At 43.3% G+C, this 21,228-nt stretch overlaps 3 protein-coding genes across 8 annotated transcripts in view; 1 reads left to right on the top strand and 2 right to left on the bottom strand.

The window, feature by feature from the left end:
* Positions 1–1,726, bottom strand: part of MPHOSPH9 (M-phase phosphoprotein 9) — a 31,690-nt gene extending 29,964 nt beyond the window's left edge. For 3 of the 4 annotated variants that reach the window (XM_085321111.1, XM_085321116.1, XM_085321114.1), the window contains exon 1: positions 1,644–1,726. The gene's annotated coding sequence lies outside the window, so the exon portion shown is untranslated. Of the gene's footprint in view, positions 1–153; positions 243–614; positions 857–1,643 lie in introns of those variants that run through there. The other variant, XM_085321112.1, reaches the window with a different exon arrangement.
* On the top strand, positions 1,639–5,211 carry MTRFR (mitochondrial translation release factor in rescue). 3 transcript variants are annotated; one of them, XM_085321121.1, is made up of 4 exons: positions 2,061–2,135; positions 3,394–3,507; positions 3,767–4,063; positions 4,983–5,211. In XM_085321121.1, exons 2-4 carry the CDS (start codon positions 3,502–3,504, stop codon positions 5,193–5,195), a joined length of 516 nt encoding a protein of 171 aa, XP_085177247.1. In that variant the 5' UTR covers positions 2,061–2,135; positions 3,394–3,501; the 3' UTR covers positions 5,196–5,211. The 3 variants fall into 3 exon arrangements, with proteins under 3 accessions (XP_085177245.1, XP_085177246.1, XP_085177247.1); XM_085321119.1 differs by lacking the exons at positions 2,061–2,135; positions 3,394–3,507 and adding an exon at positions 1,639–1,716; XM_085321120.1 differs by lacking the exon at positions 3,394–3,507 and having other exon boundaries at positions 2,037–2,135.
* A 1,395-nt stretch (positions 5,212–6,606) lies between these two features.
* Positions 6,607–14,415, bottom strand: CDK2AP1 (cyclin dependent kinase 2 associated protein 1). Its single transcript, XM_085321122.1, has 4 exons — positions 14,295–14,415; positions 11,471–11,577; positions 10,208–10,334; positions 6,607–7,451 (listed from the first exon to the last, which is right to left on the bottom strand). The coding sequence occupies exons 1-4, from the start codon at positions 14,404–14,406 to the stop codon at positions 7,384–7,386; spliced, it is 414 nt and encodes a 137-aa protein (XP_085177248.1). The 5' UTR covers positions 14,407–14,415; the 3' UTR covers positions 6,607–7,383.
* Positions 14,416–21,228: the final 6,813 nt, after the last annotated feature.

Here is a 21,228-nt window from a genome sequence, read left to right as displayed (position 1 = left end):
ATTTCCACTGGAAGGAAACTAATAGACACAGACTGATTTCACTACTGAAGTCAAACAGGCTCCATTAAAACAGAAAAATGTTTTCCAGATAGTCACTCAAAAAGCAAGAGCTGGAAGGTGTTTAGCACAGATACACATATCCCTTTGACAGACCTTCTTGGGATAAACTGAAAGAAGGAAGCCTTTCTTCTTTTTCTAGCCGTCAGGAGTCTGGAATACTTTAAGGTTACGAGGCACCTAACCTGACAGATAAGCAGAAGCAGCAAGAGCTTCAGAAGCAGCTGGATGGATATGGTGGGGTGACATTACTCACCCCTACCACCCCAGGGTGAAGTCATGGGTGGCCTATCTCAGCAGCAGAGCAGTAGGGTGGGACTTAGGTGTGACACAGACTTGTTTCATAACCTCATTAGAAGAAGCCTATTTGCAGCAAAACATATATATATATATATATATATATATACACACATTAAGTGAGCTGTAACAGCGCCAGGGAACAGCTATGCTGTCATCTGTTGTTTCCATAGCACAGAACAAGCTTTATAGTTCTGAGCCCTTACATAAAAGGGTTGAACTAAAAAGCCAAGCTATTAGGTATTTGAACTCATATGTACCAGAGCTGCTTTTAAATGCAAACACCCAGGGCCAGTGAAGACCTGGAGACTGTGGCTCTGGGCAGGATCCCATCACTGCTTCCTTTTATTCCTTGCACATCGCTAAGCACTGACACAGGCACCGCAGATCCCTGCTTCCCCGTGACATTGCACAGTGCCAGGTTCCCATTCACCAGGCTCCCCGGGGGCTCTGCCAAGGGACAGGGTCCTCCAGGCTCTAACGTCTCAGCCCACTCAGGGGATTTCCTTGGCAGTCTCTGCCCCCTTCCCCCCATAACTGACCCCCTCAGGGCCCCTCTCTCCATAACTGATCTCCTCCACAGCTCTGCCCCCCCCCTTAGGATCTCTCTCCCCATAACTGACCCCTTCCACAGCTCTGCCTCCCTTTGAGCCCCTCTCCCCATTGCTGACACCCTCACGGCCCTTCTCCCCATACTGATCTCCTCCACAGCTCTGTCCCCCCTCAGGGCCTCTCTCCCCATAACCGACCCCCTCTACAGCTCTTCCCCCCCCTCAGGGCCTCTCTCCCCATAATCAACCCCCTCTACAGCTCTTCCCCCCCTCAGGGCCTCTCTCCCCATAACCGACCCCCTCCACGGCTCTGCCCCCCCCCCCAGGGCCCCTCTCCCCATCACTGAGCCCCTCCACGGCTCCGTCTCCCCCTCAAGATCCCTCTCTCCGTAACTGACCACCCCCCTCTTAGGCCCCTCTCCCCGCCACTGAGCTCTTCTCGGGCCCTGCCTCCCCTCAGGGCCCCTCTCCCCATAACCAACCCCCCCACCAGCGGCTCCTCCCCCACCCGCCCGCTCGCCTCCACGCTCCGCCCCCCCGCTCCCATTGGGCAGCTGCCCCTCGCGCTCCGGAATGTTGACAACGCCACCGCCCCCGATTGGCCGGCGGGCCCGCCAGTCATCGGGGAGGGGGCGGGCCGAAGGCGGACGGCGCCGTGAGGGCGGCCCCGGGGCGCTGGGACGCGGCCAAGCGCGGCGGCAGGGCCGGCGCCCGCCTCGGGGCTCGCCCGGTTCCTACCCGCATTGCCGGGAGCCCACGAGGAGGCGTCCGCGGCGGGATGAGGACTGCTTCCCGCGGCGACCGTTGGGCGGTAAACAAGCGCGGCCCCCCGCCTCCTTCCCCGCGATTGGCGACCGAGATTCGAACGTGGTGGGGTAGAGGGCACCCGAGACGGGGCTCCGCTCGGGGATTGGCCGTGCTGGCCGCGCGCGTGGCCGCGCCTCGCGCTCTGGTTGGCGGAGTGGGACGGTACGCCCGCCGTCGCGACGGGATTGGCTAGTGCGGCTACGCGCCGGACGGCTTCCCGGAGCCTCATTGGTAGCGCAGACGACGCGTGCGTAAGCCCGCCCCTCAGGCGGAGATTGGCTTCTCGGGGACCAATCAGACCGGGTGTAACGCAAGCCGCCGGGTGGTCACCGCTGCGTCACTAGCTGCGCATGCTCGGACGCGAGGGTGGGCGGGGTTGCCCGCGCCGCCGACTGCGCCTGCGCCCGCCCGGAGCCGCCTGAGGTAAGAGGCGGCGGCGCGGGGGTCCCGCTCCCGCCGCGGGCTGCCCTCGGCCTCCCCCCCACACGCACCCGCTCCCCGAGCGGCCCGGGGGCGGGCTGCCGCGTCCGCCCGGCGGCGCGGGGCGGGCTGCGGCCCTCTCTCGGCTGCCTCTGGCCTCGCCCCGCCTCTGTTAGGAAAATAAAGCGCAGACGCTTGCGGTGTCCCTCAGTGACAGGCCGCTTTGACAGGCCGTGCGTCAGCAGCGCTACAGCCCTGCTCCTGAGGAGAGGCTCGCTTTAAAGCCAGGTGTTCGGCTAACTCCTCCTACGTGCGTGTGTGTTTTTCAGCAAAACATTGTTGCTGTCTTCTGTTGCCACCAAGTGGCTGACCTGACTTAAAATAAAAGCTTTCTTAAAGTTACATTGATTTCATCACTCCGACTTAACTTGCCTGGCTGTTTATAGCTAAGTGCTGCTTGTTCACATGCTGAAGTATTTTCTTTCGAATCAAATATTTCAAGCATAAAAGCACCTGTTGTTTTAATAGTTTATCTAATTTGCTGAAAAAATGCCATTTCACAGCAGTAGAACCAGAAGTTGTTTTTTATCCATGAGGTAGTAAAATGCAATATATACTTTTCTGCGTAGGTTACTATTAAAAACCTGACTTGCAAAAAAACCTACACCCTATGAAGCAGTGGTTGGAAAAACTGGTGGCCTGCTTTTTCACTGATCTTTTTCCTCCTGCATTGACCAATTAGGAAGTTACAGGAGTGGAGAAGGATAAGCAATCTTGTGGACAGGATCAGCATAGAAAAAATGCTGCTGATTTGAAGTGGAGTTGATCACATTTGCTATATTGGACTTCACTCTACAGTCCTTTATTTTTTCCTCCACCTTTCATTTGCAGTCTTCCATGACTGTAAGGCAGCACACATGGGAAGCTGAAAAATGATTAATATACAGTTATACTATGTAAACTTCCTGGCTTCCTCCAGCAGGTTTTTTTTGGTAGTTTAGAGCACTGTTAGTATACAAAAAACTCTGATAAGCATTCTTGCATCCTCACCTGTCCTCCCTACATGTAGTTAAGACATGCATATACTGGTGAATTGTAGGTACCATTTTCAGCAAGGCAGAACCCAGGTAAAGTGCAGTGCCAGTAAAGGCGTCTAGAGCAAAATGCTGACACAGATTACTAAAATTAGTAAAATCTCAGCCTTATTTAAAATTATAGACCAAAATGTACAATTTCTGCCCCTTTTCACTGTGTTTTAAAGATCAAGTTACAAGAACAACATGAACAATTTTATCATTTCTTGGAACCATGGAACCCCCAAGTTCAATTTTACACTGTGTACAGCTGTTTGCAAAAGACCTTTTCCGAAATGTTGGTAGGTGTATTGATCTATTTACTAATTTATTTACTGTTTTCCAGATCTCTTTCTTGACTATTTTAAGAAATCTACTTGCAATCAGAACTGAAATTTCATATGGAATGATAAATATTTCAAAGTAAATGTTTATGAAACCAGTTCTAATACCCTTGAAAATAATCTCAATATTGAAGTATCACACAAGTTGTGGCTAAAATAGATCATCCTAGAACAAGGATTTTGATGGTGTATTTCATTCCATCATTCTGTTTTCCAGAGGGAGCTGTATCCTCACTTCTGTATGAATGTTCCAAGTTTATTTCATTTTACAACCTTACTGAAAGAGGTACGTACAGCATCATGGAGGCCATGGATGTTGAGAAAACAACAATTTTGCCTGATCAGGCTGCCCTTATTCCAGGCAGCAGGAAAGAAGAACTCCAATCTCCTTGCACTAAATGAGACAGAATTAAAAGAACAGTTTATAAGAGGTGATGGCCCAGGAGGTCAAGCCACTAATAAGACAAGCAATTGTGTTGTCCTGAAGCATATTCCAACTGGGATTGTCATTAAGGTAATTATATTTTATTTCATTAAGTTGTAAAGTGCATTATGTCTTCCAAACCATCTTTTATAATTAAGAATATCCTCAGTGCAGGAGTCAGGGAGGATAATTTATTGATAAGCATTTTAAAGAACTTCAGAAAGGAACAGGGTTGGTTAATATTACTTTAATAAATTTGGGACTAAACTGATCTTGAGATTAGGCTTTGGCAGACAATAAGGTTTTATAGTTTTCTTTGTATCTTCTTATCCTTTCAGTGATAGCTTTTGCATTCCTACGCCCTTGTGAGGTCTTAAAAATATTCCATACCAAGGTGATCATAGTCATTTGGTGTATTCTTCTTAAGCATTACTCTTGTCTATGTACAATTTGCTAAAACTTACCTTTAAAATTAATCTTTACTTCCTTATTATAAAAAGGGGAAGACACAGTTAAGTTAAACTCAGAAGCAACTTTCCAAGGTAATATGGAAGCAATTGTGTTTGCTGACAGAATTAAAAATTAATGCAAAAGTCAGCCTGCCAAGTTACAGTAACAGTTGATTATTAGTCAGCCTCTCCAGAGTATGTTGTCTGGCTGCAAAATAATTGCAGAGTTCTTGGTAGTAGAATTCTCTTGGCTGGGGGGATTTTTTACTAAAGTAGCAGGAAAAGAGAGGAGAGAAATGAGCTCTATGGAAGAACTTGTTTAAAGCAAGTAAATATCATTACTTAAATCATTCCATAATCTGCTATTTCAGAAATAATTAACTTCAAGAAAAATGAGCAGGCAATTCAAATGTAATTTCCACCCAAAATTATTTGAAGAGTTTCTAATTAGGATCTGATCTTACAATCCTTGTTCAGGTGCAATATATACAGTAAAAGGGAAAACAGAAAAATAAACAAATTAGTCAAAATAAAAATGTCCTACTGTATTTTTTTTTCAGTGTCATCAAACAAGATCAGTAGAGCAGAACCGAAAGATAGCCAGAGAAATCCTGCAGGAAAAGGTTGACCTCTTCTATAAAGGGGAAGATAGTGATGTTTTTAAAGAGAAGAAAGCAGCAGAGAAGAAGAAGCAAGAAAAGAAAAGAAGAGCAAGGGAAAACCTAGAAAGGAAAAAGCATTTTAAAGAGCTGCAACAATTAGATGGCAAATAAACATGTGAAATACTGACTTTTCCTAATTGGTAAGGGAAAAGAGTATGTCATTATATCGAAATGCAGTTTTCTATCTGACAGATGTTGTAGGGCTTCATAAGCACAACTAAAAATATTTAGTGACCTGCTATTACTGTAAAACTGGAGTGTTAAAAGCAGTCATGCACTCCTCCTTCTGTCTGCCATCATCTCATTACTCACATTCAGTAATCAGTTTTTCTGAAAAGTTCAAAGGATAATCCAATCATTTTGAAAAGGGATGATAAACTTTCCACTGTTGTTAACAGAGACAGAAAGAAAACTTGATCTCTTAGGAGTTCCAGTACATAAGAACACCCCTAAAGAGTTACAGCCTTCCATCTTTACTTGACCAATTCCTCCACTGACATCAAAATCCTGTATAAATAGTGAACTGGTTTAAACGAGACACAAAAAAGTTGCTTTGTGATACCACTTGTGATGGTGTGAACAGACATGCTGATAAAAGAGTCACCAATCGCTGACTGCCCCCTTCAGATCTGCCAGCTGAACTGCCTCCATACGTGTTCTTGTTCCACTCAATTCTGCATGAAGTTTAAACAGTAGCTTTACAGTTCTTAGCTAGGGCAGTGAAGAACACTGGGGAAGGGGGAGTGTTGCTCCTGCAAATGATGGTTAGTCAGGTATTTTCTTCCAGCTCAAATGCAGAATTATATCATTACAGATTAAAAAAAAAAAAAAAAGGCAGAAAAACACATTGGAAGATAGATGCCAATGCAAGAGCCCTGTTCGTCCACGCTATGATGTAAATAACTTTTTTCCTCTTAATGTTCTATTATCTTCAAGTATCTGTAGTTCCATATGTATCAGATATCCTAGATTACCTCATCTTCCTTAGGATTTAGATTTGAATGTACCTGGTACATTTACAGTCCTTTTTCTATATTTATACTGTGCTGCAGTTTGTCCATTTCTGTATCTTCACTGATTTTGAAAGTTTCACATTTTAATCAAATACATACAGCCATTTTTCCTTTATTATGGGTAGTTTGGAGCCAGTAGTGAAGTATACTTTTCCATTTTAATATTGTTAAGTCTAATTGCCAAACAGAAACTTTGTCTTTAATTTTTGGACAGAAACATCACAAGCTGCCACTGAATTCTGACCTTCAACAACGAAGGGAGAGAGCTTTCAGAACCAAAGCTTTAGTGTATATTTTAAAAGCAAGGGAGACTACCTAGCAACTGTACCTCCTTCCTGCAGAGATGACTGCATCAGGACTGTGCCATGGATGGAAAGTCTCCAGCACTCTGCAGTCCCATTCTCTAGGCTGTTCTTGAACTTGAGCCTCCTGCGTGAAGGTTAAACCTTTATCTATTGAGAGTTCTCTTGTACATAAAGTATGAATTTGATTAAAGTGACTGTACATAGTTTTAATACAAACTGTTAATGAAAATAAGCTTTATTACATCAAGTAATAAATACATATAAAGATGCAAATAACAGTTTTAGTAATTTATCCAGATTTTTTTTTTTTTTTTGGCAAACATAAAACTGAAATCTCCAGCCTTAATGTAGAAATTAGCTTTCTGGGACCTTGTTATTATTTAATAGGTTTCCCTATTTTCCATATAACTCATGCACTTTAAATGGACTTCAAAGCACTAACAGTCATGCAAATGTTTATGCAAAACGAACAAAAAAGGAAAAGTAAGAAGAGGGGAAGGTTATTTCTAAGCAGGGTCTATGCTGTATGACAAATTGTGACATAGCAGACTACTAGGTACAGCATGCTATTCTGCATTTATTAAAAAAAAATCCTTAGAGTTTATGTCAAACTTTGAAAGATTGACAGTTTGAGGTTAAGTGAATATAGTCAAAAGAAAAACAGAATGAGGGTGTGGCTGGATAAGAGGACTGAAAAACAGCCTGGGAGAGAGAGAGAGAGAGAGCATTCCTCTGCATGCAATTCAGTTTTCATGTTTTAGAAACGTTTGGGGAGTTTTAATGTCTTTACAAAATGCAAACCCTCAGTAACTTGAAAAACCCTTGTTTTTTTCATTCTTAACTATACACTTTTGCAAGGGTAGAAAAAAAAAGTAAAACATTCAAAATAAAGTAATTCATATGAATGTTTCAAGAGTCAAAGTAATAAGTATTACTTTTTCTTCATTAAGAGATGGAAAATCTTGTAATTGAATTAGTGGGCTAGGATCTTGCATTTCGTTCAGTCTCAGCCAAGCACTCCCGAACTAGTCCTCTAGCATGAATAATGCCTGAAAAAGAATTGGACATTTTTTAAATCATCTCATTTAATGACAATCCACAGAAAAGTTCGTGTATTCTGTTGTGAATTACCAAAGTTATCACAGCATACTTCAGAAAAAGGAGACTCTTCCCCCGCCACATCCTTCCCAAACATTGGCCTCTGGTAGAGAAGTCTACTTTTCCAAACTGTTGAAAAGGGACCAAACCAGGAATCAGAGCATTACAAGCTTTGTAGATCTGCAGTAACAGGTACACCTTAATGTGCAGTGCAGGCCTTTTTAAAATCAGGGGTTTAACTTTTGCTACAGTGGGGTAAAAGCAGACATTAAGTAATTTGAGGAGTCATTTTAGCAAGATCTAGAAGCCTAAATTATTACCTTGGGGAATTCTCCTCTGAGAGGATGCATCAAAATCTGAGTCTTCATAATACTGCCTCAACACAGGTTCTGCCTCTTGTAAGAATAAGAGGAAATTTTTAGTGGCGTATGCAAAATGTTACCTCCTAACACTGGATCAGCTCCCAGTGTAAATCATCACCACTTTACATGCTGCCATATACTCTTATTTGATAGCTGTAAACTGGAATTTTCTACTAAGAGTCCTGTTGTTTTGACTTCCGACAATCTGAACCTTGATCTTAATTCTGGAAAGGAATCTAGATTCATATTCTCAGAGCTGCTAGACAAACAAGAGCTCGAGCAAGATCTTAAAATAGGAGACGTTCTGGGCAGATTTTCCCTTGACGAACAAGGCTATAGTCTATTGACAGGACCAGATAGAGACTAGGGCAATTTCTCTAATCAATCATGCTCCTTAACAAGGTGGGGAAACCACGGTAAGGCAACAGAACAACGTTCATCTCTGTTCAGAGATTATGGACTCTGTCTCTAGAAGGCTGCTAGCCCACATCAGAGCAACAGCCTTTACACCAGAGGAACAGTGACCTGAGATTCTATGGGTCCAAGACTTTGCAGAGGGTTAAATTGACACAGACCAGGTAAAACCTGCAGCTATGAGATGCAGAGATGTGTACTCAAAGCAGCACATTAGACCTGAACATGGTGGCAGGAAGCCCAGTTTATGCAGCAGAGCTACCCTGAATTATGTAGAACACTGGGAATTTGGCCAGTTTTAGAGGTCAGTAGCCTCTGTCTTGAGGAGCAGGTAGAGCTGGGGGACAGACACTTCATTCAAGAAGAACCTCCATGTGGCCATGGAGGCTGTAGATGTGGGTACCCTCATTCAGCCTTTCCCTCACACCTGCATATGCTCTCTCAGCCATAATGCTTCCAAAATGGACAGAGGGATATGTCTCTGACCAAAAGATGGCAGTAAAAGGTATTTATTCTGGATTTTTTTGCAACACTGGCATGGCAGTCACATTTGCAGCATTGAATCTTAAACCTGCATTAGCAAACAAACTAAATACTGCAAGAAATTGCAAAACAACTTTCCCTCACTTACCTGAACTGTTCAGCAAAGAGAACGTCTGCCTCTCTCCCAGTGTCTCTCAAGTTGTCCCCATTAGCCTACTGCCATTCATGATCTATTAATACTGACTCAGGCAATGCAATAAAGAGAGACTCCAGCAACATTGATTTTAGCTGGGCCAGATTCCACTTACCACTCATCAGCAGACTTTATTGCATCCTTTCCCAGAACAGCTACTAGTCATTTTATTGCATGTCAAGGCAGATATATTACTCTCCCATAATGGCTGAGCCTTAAACACAGCTCTGTAGTCTTGGGTAAATGTAAACGGGATTTGCAAGGGGGTGAAGTTGGTCTGTTACAATAAGTTTCCCATTCAAGGTTGAATGCATGAGCCAAACTCAGCACAAGGACCAAAGAAAGGGAGGAAAAGGTAACTATGTCATGCTGGCAGAGGACAGAACAGCCAGCACAACTGTTGTCGATGGCCTTTCAGGGTCATTTCAGGAGCTAGAGCCGTGGAATGTCCCACTGCTCCTTCAGAAATATCCCTCACATGTCCCCAGCGGAGGACAATGTCAAACTGATGTCAGCAGTAGGGCATGTGGGGGTTTCTTTTACACTGCAAGGAAAGGGCAATTACGTGACCCTTTTTAGCTGACTTTGCAAAGCTAGAGGCCTCCTTAGCTAGGCCTAAGACACTGTTAGACCTTGATTAGTGGGCTCCTAATGATGTCCACTTGACAACAGGTAACAGAGCCTAAGCAGCCAGACATGCCAGATGGAGTAGGAATACGTAAGCTTGACGTCTCAGTTTCTGTACAGCTTTCACTAACTACATCTCTTTTTTCCAGCCCTTCTCACCACTGGCCTCAGGGTGATTTAGCACAACGTAAAATTTCTTTAAGCAAAATACACTTCTGTAGAGACTCTTGGGTCAAGTAGAAGGGTGATGTTTACGAGGGGAAGTAAACAATGCTTGGCTGTATATTTTAGAGTCTAGGCAGAAAAGGGAATTGAAGGGGGAAGTCAGTCACCAGGAATCTGACAGAATGTGTCCAATAGACACCTTAAGGGATCCAAATAAGGTTTGAATTATTAACTGAAAGTCTCTTTGTGCACATGAAATGCATTCATTCACTGGTTTATCTATAAAACATAGCAAGAATAGAGTATCCCAAAGATTCAGTTGCTTGTTAATACACCTAGCTTAATAACCAGCTGAAGACAGCTGTCTCCTTTCAAAGGAAAGGGTTGTCATGAAACAGTGTTTTAGCAGTTTATGCAAAAAAAAGTATGGGACACTTTTAAAAAAAATAACTTTAAACATTACCTCGTTTTAGCCTCTCCATCGCACTTTTACTCCCAGCATATGTGGGTCTAATCTCTTTTCCTAATTCTTCTATGATAGCTAGAAGTTCTGCATATTTGCTCTGTGGTACTTGACTGCTGCTGGTACCCTGTAGTTGAAAGTAGAATCATTTCAGTTAAATACTGCTAAAACCAAAATAATTAAAACAAACAGCAACCTGAAATTCATGAAGTACCAGAAACTGCCCCAGAAGACACTTTATTAAAAGATAAAATTTCAATTTTCTTATATAAACACAATTTTCATCTTGCATTTGTTCCTACAGTTGGACACAATGCTATGCACCCTTGGAAAATAGGGATCAATTGGGAGGATGTGGTTGCAGGACTGGGACCTTAAGTGAAACAGAAGTTAAATCAGTCCTCCAAAAACAGCAACCTGAGATCTGCCTGTTTAACTCTCCTTCTATCAACGTGCACTGGGTACAAACTGAAACACAGAAAGTTCCATCTGAACATAAGAATTCTTTTTTCCTGTGAGGGTGACTGAGGTGACTGAGCAATGGAACAGGTTGCCCTGAGAGGAGTGTCCATCCTTGGAAATACTCAAAAGACACCTGGACAGATTCTGGGCAACCTGCTCTAGGTGACCCTGCTTGAGAAGGGGGGGGATGAGGGGGGATTTGGACAAGATCACCTCCAAAGGTCCCTTCCAACCTCAACCGTTCTGTGATTCTGTAACGTTTAGATGTATATTTTGTGGAGGAGTTAACTAAGTGGAGAGAGAGAAGGGCAGATACAAGAAAGCTACCCATATGGCAAGGGAATTGTGTTAAGATGTTATAAACTTTTCACAGAAAGTTTACCAGTAAGATTCCTGAAAGCAGCCCATAGGAATGTCTGTAACACACACTTCATGAGGCTGTAAATTTTAACATAGATTTACTCAAGGAAAACAGTTAAAGATGTAGAGATAATACTTTTTAAAAAATAATTTAAAATATGTTGCAGCACTTTTTATCAGAACATAACTCAAGACATGGTTCACTATTAGTCAGAAGGGAAGGCACTAACAGTTAATTAGTAACTAATCTCACTCAGCACTCTGCTTAGTCTAATTTGATCCCAAGACATGTGCGATGAATCAGTCTGCCATTTGGGTTTGATTTCAAAGCTAGGTGGGAGGAGGGGGGAAACACCTCAGATTACAGGCCACAATTCATACTACTATGCAAACCTAGGGTCAGTGACCTGATTAAAGAAAAAACAGCTAGCTGAACTGTACCTGCATCCCTTGTGTATAGCCTAGAGACGGAGGTCCATAGTCATTTATAAGCTGTCTGTATTGCGCGGATGTTGCCATACTTGTGGAGGGGGAATGAACACTCCCAGCTGTAGAGAGAAAAGGGGGGGGGGGAAATCAGTTATTATCTAAAGATGGATTAGTCGGTTACACTGGGACACATTCTAGATAGCTTTTCTCTTTTCTAAAGCCATGACCTGTCACCTCCTTCTAAGCACACCAATACCATTTCAGAGTCCCACTATTTGGTAGGAAGAGAACAGTTAAATTAACACTTCTCTTAATACTTGCTGTACCTTTGAAAATAGCATAGCCTGCAACATTATCAGTACAAATTGTCTGCCTAAAAGTGAAACAGTGTAACATGACAGGTTGTTCTGCCTAGACAAACTGTAAATATTAAGGAGCCCTATTTTTGCATATATACATTCCACATAGATGAGTCTAATGTACTGTGCTATTTTTACCTTTTCAGTGCAAGTTATCTGAAAGCAATTTTGCAACTTAAAGTGTCATCACATAGTCAATGCAAGTTACCCTCAATACTATTTCCAGCTGATGCCAAAACTATTCATAGGGGACAGCCAGATGAGGTACATTAGATCTGCTCATTGTAAAACATCAGAGTTGAAGAGTTGCTACCATTATTCCTCTTTGTATTATGTCAAACATCTTTAGCCAGTCAGACCGTACTGAACAAGTAAACTACAGGAAAAATAACATCACTTCAGTTATGATTACATGTTCTAATGTTATAAAAGATCATATCAGATTATATACAGATCAAAAGGGTTTCAAGTCAGCCAAAAGTTATAGAAACAGATGTCAGTGTGATCTATTGGAAAACCACTCAAGAACTGAGAAATCAGAACACTTTTTTTTCCCAATTTTTCAACACAGGAAATTGAGGTTGAGAAACATCAAAACAGTTTGTTTGTTTGCTTTCCTGATTATGCTGCCCATTTTACAACGGTTGCAAGACCTGCTGGTTATGGATTGTACACTCAGGACTAAGGGAGCATTACACCACTAGACTTAGCAGCTCTTTTCTTGCAATTGCAGTGCTGCTGCGTCCACTGTTGCTGCTATCTTTGCCCGCAGGCACCAGACACAGACTGACTGCTGTCTGAAAAATCTTTCCCCTTACAAACTCTTTGCTGAAATTCCCAACTGTCTTCCCACAGGAGAAACAGATCTTATTTATCAGACTTTGTTTGAATTTAAATTACACTGATACTAAAAGTGACTGGGAGTCAAAATTATGTAAATCATTGTTTTTGTTTTAAAGTTGCAAGTGATTTCATTCAGATTTTCCATCATGACAAAAAGAGAGAAACAAAAAGCCAGCAGTTATACCATAAAAGCACTGCTAAACCCAGTGAGACAGAGACTCCCCATCCTCCTCAGTTCAGAAATCTCTTTCCACTTCAGGATTAAATCACAGGATATCCTCATAGTGTCATCTTCACTTCAAGAAGAGAGTGTGTTTTGAACTTTAACTAGTTAACTAGTGAAAACTTAGTGACAATACAATAGGATGATCACCAGGCCACCTTAAAAAAAAGAAAGCAAAGTTTCTCTTTTGTCTTTAATTAACCTACAAAATTTTACGGTGCTACAACCTGCATTTCCATTACTCAGGTTTCACATGGAGCTAATTATCACACTTTGCTAAAGCAAAGTAAAAAAAAAAAAAAAAAAAAAAANAAAAAAAAAAAAAAAAAGTAAAAACACACACACACAAGGTCTCTCCCATAGAGCACAACTCCTGTTCTGTGAAGGAACACCAGACCTGTCAGCTACATTCTCAATTAGTTCATTACATTATCAGCCCAAAGTATGTGAACAATTGCAAGATTTCTGTATGTACAGCTCTGGAAATATTTCAAGTCTAGATGATTGAATTTCAACAGTTATCAAACATGACACAACAGCAAACTGCATCTTCCTCCAAGGATTTCAAAATGCTTTAAAAACATTAATGAGTCCATTGCACTGCAAGTAGGAAGGTTTAATTACCTCAGTTAAGCAAAGAAAGACTTAAGCAATTTTTTTTCTCATGTACAGTAAAACAAAAGGCCCATCCTGTAAAGACTTGTTCCTAAACTGTTACTACAAGCAGTCCCCCATACATACATATATACTGAGAGCTCCAACCGGTTCAGAATCAAGGCAGGGACTCTGACAACCAGGCACAAAAACCCTGCTTTACCCATAGAACAAACCTTAGCTGCAGTCCATACAAAACAAAAAAAATAGACTATTCATCACCACTGTATCAGTTAATGATAATACAGTACAGATACTTTATTGATTGCTGCAGATTATGTTGATTTAAACAATGACACGTTCTTGGTTTGTATGAAGATAAGGCAAGGAATGCCTAGATAAGAACAAAAACTTCTAGACGTATGATGTGGCAAGACAAAGCAGTGAATCTAACGGCTGACGGAGAAAGTTTCACAGATGTGAAAGCCAGCACAACAAGGCACTGCAGTGGACACTAGTTGGTCTCAGCATGGGAGCTGGATCCCAGCAGTGACTGAATTAACACTGAATTATCAAAACAAACAAGAAGAACTTGCAGTAGACAACTATCCAGGAGGGCCTGCTGCTGGAGTTTTAGCAATGCTGCTGATTTAAATTAGCAATCAGATCAATAGACTTGTCGCTTCAGCAGCCAGGGGTGCTGCATTGTCTACTTTACCCACAATATATGCAGAGCTGTGATGCAGACACTAGAGGCCATTGCTGAGTATGGAATGCCCTGCCAAATGACAGATCGTGGTAACCATGGTGAGTTTACCCGTTTCTTTGCAGTCTGCATCAAAAATGTAATAAGACATAATGCCATGCGCCGACCACTTTATCAGCAGCAGCAGGCCCAGAGAACAAAGAAAAGGATTTGACTTGGCCATGGTACCAGCCTCCACACACGCGTGTCAGAAGTTGTGCCAGTCAAACTCAGTTGGAGGGAGAAAAAAAATGAAAAATCCTTGATTTCACCTCAATTTAAGATGATGCAATCGTGAAAATGAAATTAATTGTGGGGATATTAATAACTCAGAGGGTAATGGACCTTCAGCTTTTTGACCTGTTACTTTGTACATTAATCTCAGACAGAATCCATGGGTCTTGGATGACTATTACTCAATTAACCCAAAATTACATCTGCATGTCTGAGCATCCTGTATAACTCAGATTTAAAAGAAAGGAAAGAGAGGGAAGGGAGGGGAGGACAGGAGGAAAAAAAAAAAAACAGCTGCTGCTATTATACTTACTAAGAAAAATTAGGCCAGCAACTCTTGCAGTCGAGACCCAGTCAGAAAATCAGTTTGACGACTAGGTATTCAGTAGAAAGAAAAAAAAAAAAAGGCAGAGGGGAGATCTAAACTGCAGCTTGCTTTCTCCTGTTAAAATAACAATGGAGACAAGACAGTTAAGAAGCGACAGAATCAAAAAAGGAGTGTGTTGGGTACTGAACTTAAGTGAGACTCTGTATTACATCCTAAATTGTCTTAGTGCTCGCTGTTATTTAAAACCTAAATTAATACACGTACTTTTTTCCATCCACTTTCCCAATTAAATGTATACAAAACCTTTTATTATCACATTTATTCCTGTAACAACAATATCGTTATTTCTGTATTTAAGCAGAAGACTCTCAAAAGCATTCTTCCTCATAGAATACAGTGATTTTTAAGGAATATTATGCTTTATTAATCTTGGGGATCTAGCAATGCAACAAAAAGAAATAAGATTTTTGCATCAAAACCTCCTCCTTCCAGTGGTCTCTCTGAGCCCAAATTAACACCCTTGCAGACAAAGGAACTAAAATCAAGCTTTATATGCCTAAACTCCCACAGACCACAAATCTTCCCATTAATTTCTGATAGCAGCTGAATGGATCTGTACAAACCTCCTCCACTGTCTCAAAGCCTGAGCAGTGATACCAATCTGCTTGTCTGAGTTTTAATTCTTAAATCTGTTGCTGTTGCGTGCTAGAAAAATAATTGGAAAGGCAGATCACTAGAGCCCTGTGCACCCAACAAGGAAGTAGTGGGACCAGGACTGGGGTTTTCTTACCCGATTCACTTCAAATGGATGCCATGACATCCATGCAGCTCAATTTTCACCTCATCTTACTCTCATAGGCAGCAAATTAAAATCAGTAATAGTTACTCAGCTCACTGAGTTATACATGCAGAACTGACTTGGACAAGTAAAGAAACAACTCCACTGGATGTATGTTTCTCTACTATCCTGTACTTTGTAAGATGTTGTAAAACTTGTGTCTGTAAATTCCTGCCATTTTACGAACCCTTTGTACACATGAATGTGATTGTATGTAAGGTGAGATCCCTGTAGCGAGGATTTCTCCAAGGTGCATGGCATAGTCCACGGAATCTCACTGCTTCTACATCTATTTTACACTCACTTCAAGCTGAAGTTGTTTGCAACAGGAAGGCGGTTCACTTTTTGATGGGTAGCATTCATTACCTCTTTATACAGAGCCCTGTGATAGTTGTTACTGCCTCTACTACACAACTTTAAAACATTCTTCATCTGCTTCAGATGATTGTCATTTGATTCCTGAGAGTATCCAGCACAAGACAACCAGGCTGGAATAGTTTAACTGGGAGAATGTAACTTCTTCTGTCCTAAATTGGACAACTTCGTAATGAAACATATGAGAAACATTCATGTAAGCTGCTCTGCCAGCTACGTTCTGGGGCAAGTATCCTCCAACAAAGGAGGAGGTAACATCTTAAACTAGCACAGCCATTTCTGCGGCAAGTATCTGAACACAGTCTGAATCATAGGTGTAATACTCTGGCTCACTATGAGAATATTTGATTCCTTAGCCCTCTACACATTTTGGCTTAACTCCCTGCTATCTGTGGGACACTCCATGCATGTCTACACAAGCAGATTCACAGCACAGCCAAGCAACATGCTGAACTGTACAAGAGCTGCCAATCCAGAGCTAAAACACTGACAGCCCCAATTCTCCCCAGCCTTCCAATAAACTTCTATTAAAAATAATAGACTCAGTTCTCATTTGCACAAAACATTCCTTATAGCACTGGCTGTGAAAGTTATACTTTCACCCAACTTTATTTCCCTCTCAAACAGCCCTTATGGTAGAAACAGACCTTTCTTTGAATAAAACTATTTCCTTTCAAAAAAAAAAAAAAAAAAAAGAACTAGCACGCACACACACAAATATGTTCTCAAGAACTAGGGCATTCTTTATCGTAACAGCCAGAGGCCTTGCTCTTTTGATCTGTAGTACTATAGACCTTTCCTCTAGTACTGTTGTTCCATTTAAACCTTCCATGTGGATAGCGGTCATGTTTTATGTCTCCTCTTCCACCCTTCGCCACCTTTTTCTTAATCAGAAAAACAAAAGACAGTTACTGGATTCCCCGCTGTTCTCCTTTTTCCAGCTTACAACACAGGCAATTTCTACAGTATTAAGTTATTTGGCACAAACGGAACAGATTAGAAGATCAAAGTATTTGGTACATCTATACCACGTGCAGTTGGGGTGAGGGAGTGTGACTTCAGACTAGATTTAGTCTGGCCCCTGGACTGAGTGTCACCACCACAGATGTGGTTCAAAGGCACCCAATCTTCCGTTCAGACTCTTATGTTCCCATTAAGGGGCAGAGCATCAGTGCTGTACAACTGGAGCAGAGCTTCTGGTTTAGTTTTATCCGAAAGGAATCAAGTTAACATGAACCAAAACCACTCTGCAATTGAACCAACACATGATGGGTGGGGATGACGAAGGGATTTGTTAATCACGAAAACCATACTACAGCAAACAGCCCTGGTATGGACACAGCCAAAAATGCCAATTTTCTAAATAGCCAAAGAAGTTCATTCGACAATAGCAAATTCTGAAACATGCTTAGGACATTCTTTTCAAATCATTTTTTAACATAACATGGACTTCAAATGAGCAGAGAACCAGCACTATATTACCTGTCAAATGTGATGATAGTCATAAGGCCACCTGTGTGAAGTGTTTAAACAAATCCAAAGAGATCAAAAAAAGAACCCACAAAGTACAATTTCAGTTTACACTGCAGGGAACGTGAGGGAGGCACGAGCTGTACTGCCTGGAAGTTATCCACCCTGCTAATACATGAACACTTTGCTCTCTGCATTGCCTTTAAACAGTATTCTCATCATTTGTTTTTGTCCAAAAAACAACCCCTCAGTATGGACAATATCAAACTTGCTTTCTTGGTAGAGGGCAACAAGGAAGCCATTTGCTCGTGTAAGTCTGCACTGCTGTCTTAGTAACATAAGGTAAGGAATGGCCTAGCGTGCTGGCTATCCCCTCCCAGGACTGAGGGAAACTGGTCTCTCCAGTTATGAGCTACAGACCCAGTTAGCTCTCTAGTTCACCTCTCAGCAAGAACTTGCTCCTTTCCCTAAAAAAATCCTAGTCCTGTGAAATGTGGCAGGTGTAGTGACAGTCCTACTGGCCCTCAGCAACAGCAGTAACTGTTGAACAGATCACCACTTGTTAACATGGAGCTAAGACACAGCTCCTTCCCTCGTCACAGTCTGCTGAAATTTGTTTCTCTAGATCGTATATATAAAAGATTTAAAACTTTATTACAAGAACTGGGTTTTGTCTTAGAAGCTGCCATTTGTGTGAGAATCAGAATAAAAGAATAAAATCAAAGTAGTCCCCCCGAGCTCTTTCTGCTAGTGTCCATACCTTACGATGATTATTCTCAGATCCCGTGTGTGCTCTGAACAAGACAGGAATGCTGGTGAATATCCACGACAGAGCCAGAATGTGACTAAAAACTGAGGGAAAAGACAAACTACAGACTAGCTCTGTAGCTGGTGTAAATCTCTGTAGTCCCACTGAAGCCAACGGAGATGCTTTACCTAAGCTCCATCTGGCCCTCTTACAGAGGAACAGTGTTAAATAAAAGCAATGCAAAACACAAGGCAGGTGAAGAGGAAATATTATTTTGTAGGATTCAGCACAGATAAGGAACAATAGACCAAAACATCGCTTTTAGAAGGGGGAACATTGGTTTCTCCAGGACACGGCAGGATCTGGTGAGGCTGGGAGGGCACAGACAGCATCATCGCTCCCCAGGAGAGCTCCTTCTCAGCTCCCATGCAGGAAGGTGCTTGTGCAGGAGATGAACAGGGCTGCAGGAGATGAACAGGGCTCCCTAAGCATAGCTGGGTTAGAATTGACTGCCCCGGAGGCTGCACTCCAGCCCAATTCCCAGAGCAGAGGCCCTTCACGGAGACTACAGACAATTCAGACAGAACACTGCAAGTCTCGCTGCAGGCACCCTGTGCTGGGTATCCCCACTGACCTGGGCTAGGCACCAAATGCTGCCGTGGCAATGTGTGCTCCTTCCTTCAGGCTGCTGCAAGGCAAAGGAGTCAGCACCTGGCTGCCTCCAGCATCCTGAGTCACTTGCGGAGTAACTGCATTTTCCTCCCAGACAGTCATCCCCAGATCTGCTGACAGCTCCACGGAGCCTATTACTTACTTCCTCCCCCCAGGCAGCTCCCCCTCTCTCAGGACTTCAGCCCAGGTCGTTTGAGTCCTCGACACGCTCCTGTGCAGGAAAGGAGCACTGTTATCCACAACCCCAGTGCTTCATCCCACCAAGCCACTCACTGAGGGCAGTTTAAGCATGATTTTGCAGAGTGGTCACTCTCAGCCTAAACTTGAAGGGAGTTAGCTCTGCAGCAAGGACACAGCTTGCTTCAGGAACAGAGCTGCCACTGCCTTTCCAAATTCTCCTGCACCAGAACCCCTGCAGTGCAGAGAAGCAGCATTATCTCCCAGAGGAAAATCCCAGTGAGATCCACAGCTGGCCAGAGCCCTTCTGTCAACTGAGACCAAAATACTCAGCATTCACACGGAAAGGCTTCTGCAGGGCTGATCTCAGGCCAAAAAGGACAGATTTCCTGTTTTCCTCTCCTCTGCAGGATGGGGGGGGGGGGGAAGGGTGTTCCTTCACTCCAGGTTTGGAAGCAAACCTCAGATTTCTCCTCTTGGCCGGTGGCATTTATTAGATACAATAGAGAAGCAACCTCCTTCAACTCAGAATTAAGCTCCAGTAAGGAAGGGGCCATTTGCAGTCATATCACCCTGAATGCGATATGTGCAACTGCAAGGACTGCTTTGTCTAACTCCCTTGGCCTTAGGCCACGGTGCTGGCAATACCACTAGCTAGAGGAAGAGCTGGTGCGTGAGGATAATGGCAGAAGACAGGGAGGGAAGAGAGAGCCCATTTTGGATTCTGAGGAGGACGGTCTTTCATTGAAAAGATCCTGGCGGTTTTGAGGGTGATCTGAACTCAGGAGAGAGGACAAGTTAGACAGTCCCAGTGCGACAGCAAACTGGTGCTAACTTGCCATTACGGGGAAGAAAAACGTTTTAAAAAAAAAAGGGAAAAAAAAGGAAAAGAAAGGAAGGAAAGATAAACCTGCGTAAAAGAATCTAAAACACTGATCACAGCCAGAGCATTAGAAAGCACAGAGACGGGGCAGCAGGAGGACCGGAGACAGAAGTTCACCCCTTGGCTGCATTGTGAGCAGCGTTCGACCGGGATCGCACAGTCCTCCTTCGGCGCGGCAACACTCTGATCCCCCCCAGCACCACCTAATCCCAGCCCCCCAACACACCACCACAAAATACCACCTTTGTTTCCCCTGCAATTTTACAGCTGTTCCAGAGAGCAAGACACAAGTTCTCATGGGAGAAACGTTTCCCCTGCTGGGCTTTCTGTATTTTTTTTTTTTTTTTGACACTTGCTTTTTGTCACAAATCCTAGCACATCCCCGGCTTCCTGGCCCCCTGGGAAGCAGCACTGGGGCCGAGCACACTCCCTGCACACGCCGAGTTTCCCCAGGCACACAGCCCCTCCGAGCTCAGCTCCCCGCAGAATCAAAGCTCCCCTGCACGTCGGAGCCGGAGGTGCGGGCACCTCAGCTCGGTCACCGGCTGGTGCCAGCTGCTTACAGTAAAACACAATTGCTGCTTTCCCAGTAGCAAGAATAGGGGTGCATCTCCTTAATCCCCTTCATCCATCCGTATCTCAGAATTACAACCCCAAACAGTGCTGTAAAATCCCCGAGGCAGATTTCCCTTTCCCTCCTGAACCAAATAGCAAAACTTTCCCTTCTCAAATCATCAGTCATATTTCTGCCTGCAGATCGTCTGCTGCCAGCCCTGCAGGCTGGAGCTGCGGGAAAGGAAGACAGGAATACGATCTTTTTTTCTTAAGTCAGAACCAACTTCTCCATTTTGGTTCTGTTTTAATACCAGCCGGGGCGCAGCGGTGAGCGAGATCTCCTCCAAATATCCCACAGCAAAGCAATCGCCGCCGTGGCTTTGTTCGGACTTCTCCGATTTATACACACGCACCCCGACGCAGAGACCCACTTTCACAGCAAACACCTCGACCGTGAGCAAAAACACCCGCTGGCTGCTGGAAATGAAATAAATCACGGAGAAGGGAGATTAAAAAAAAAAAAAGTTAATCCTATCAAGGAAACTTTTTAGAGAGGAAAGCCGGCACTTCTGTACCGATCCAGTGAGAAGAAAAAAATAATTAGAGGGGTTTGGGGAGAAATCGAGCGCAATTCCTGCCCTCTCCCCAAAAGGCTCCAAGCGAGCGCGGCGGGCGGCGCCCGCCCGGGCTCCCCGGCGGCGCGGGGCCGCCCGCCGCGCGCTGCAG

Source organism: Rhea americana, unplaced genomic scaffold (genome assembly GCF_003343005.1).
Source record: "Rhea americana isolate MKP2758 unplaced genomic scaffold, rheAme1 scaffold_68, whole genome shotgun sequence".
NCBI classification, from domain to species: domain Eukaryota; kingdom Metazoa; phylum Chordata; class Aves; order Rheiformes; family Rheidae; genus Rhea; species Rhea americana.
This window is presented reverse-complemented; position numbering and strand designations above follow the sequence as displayed.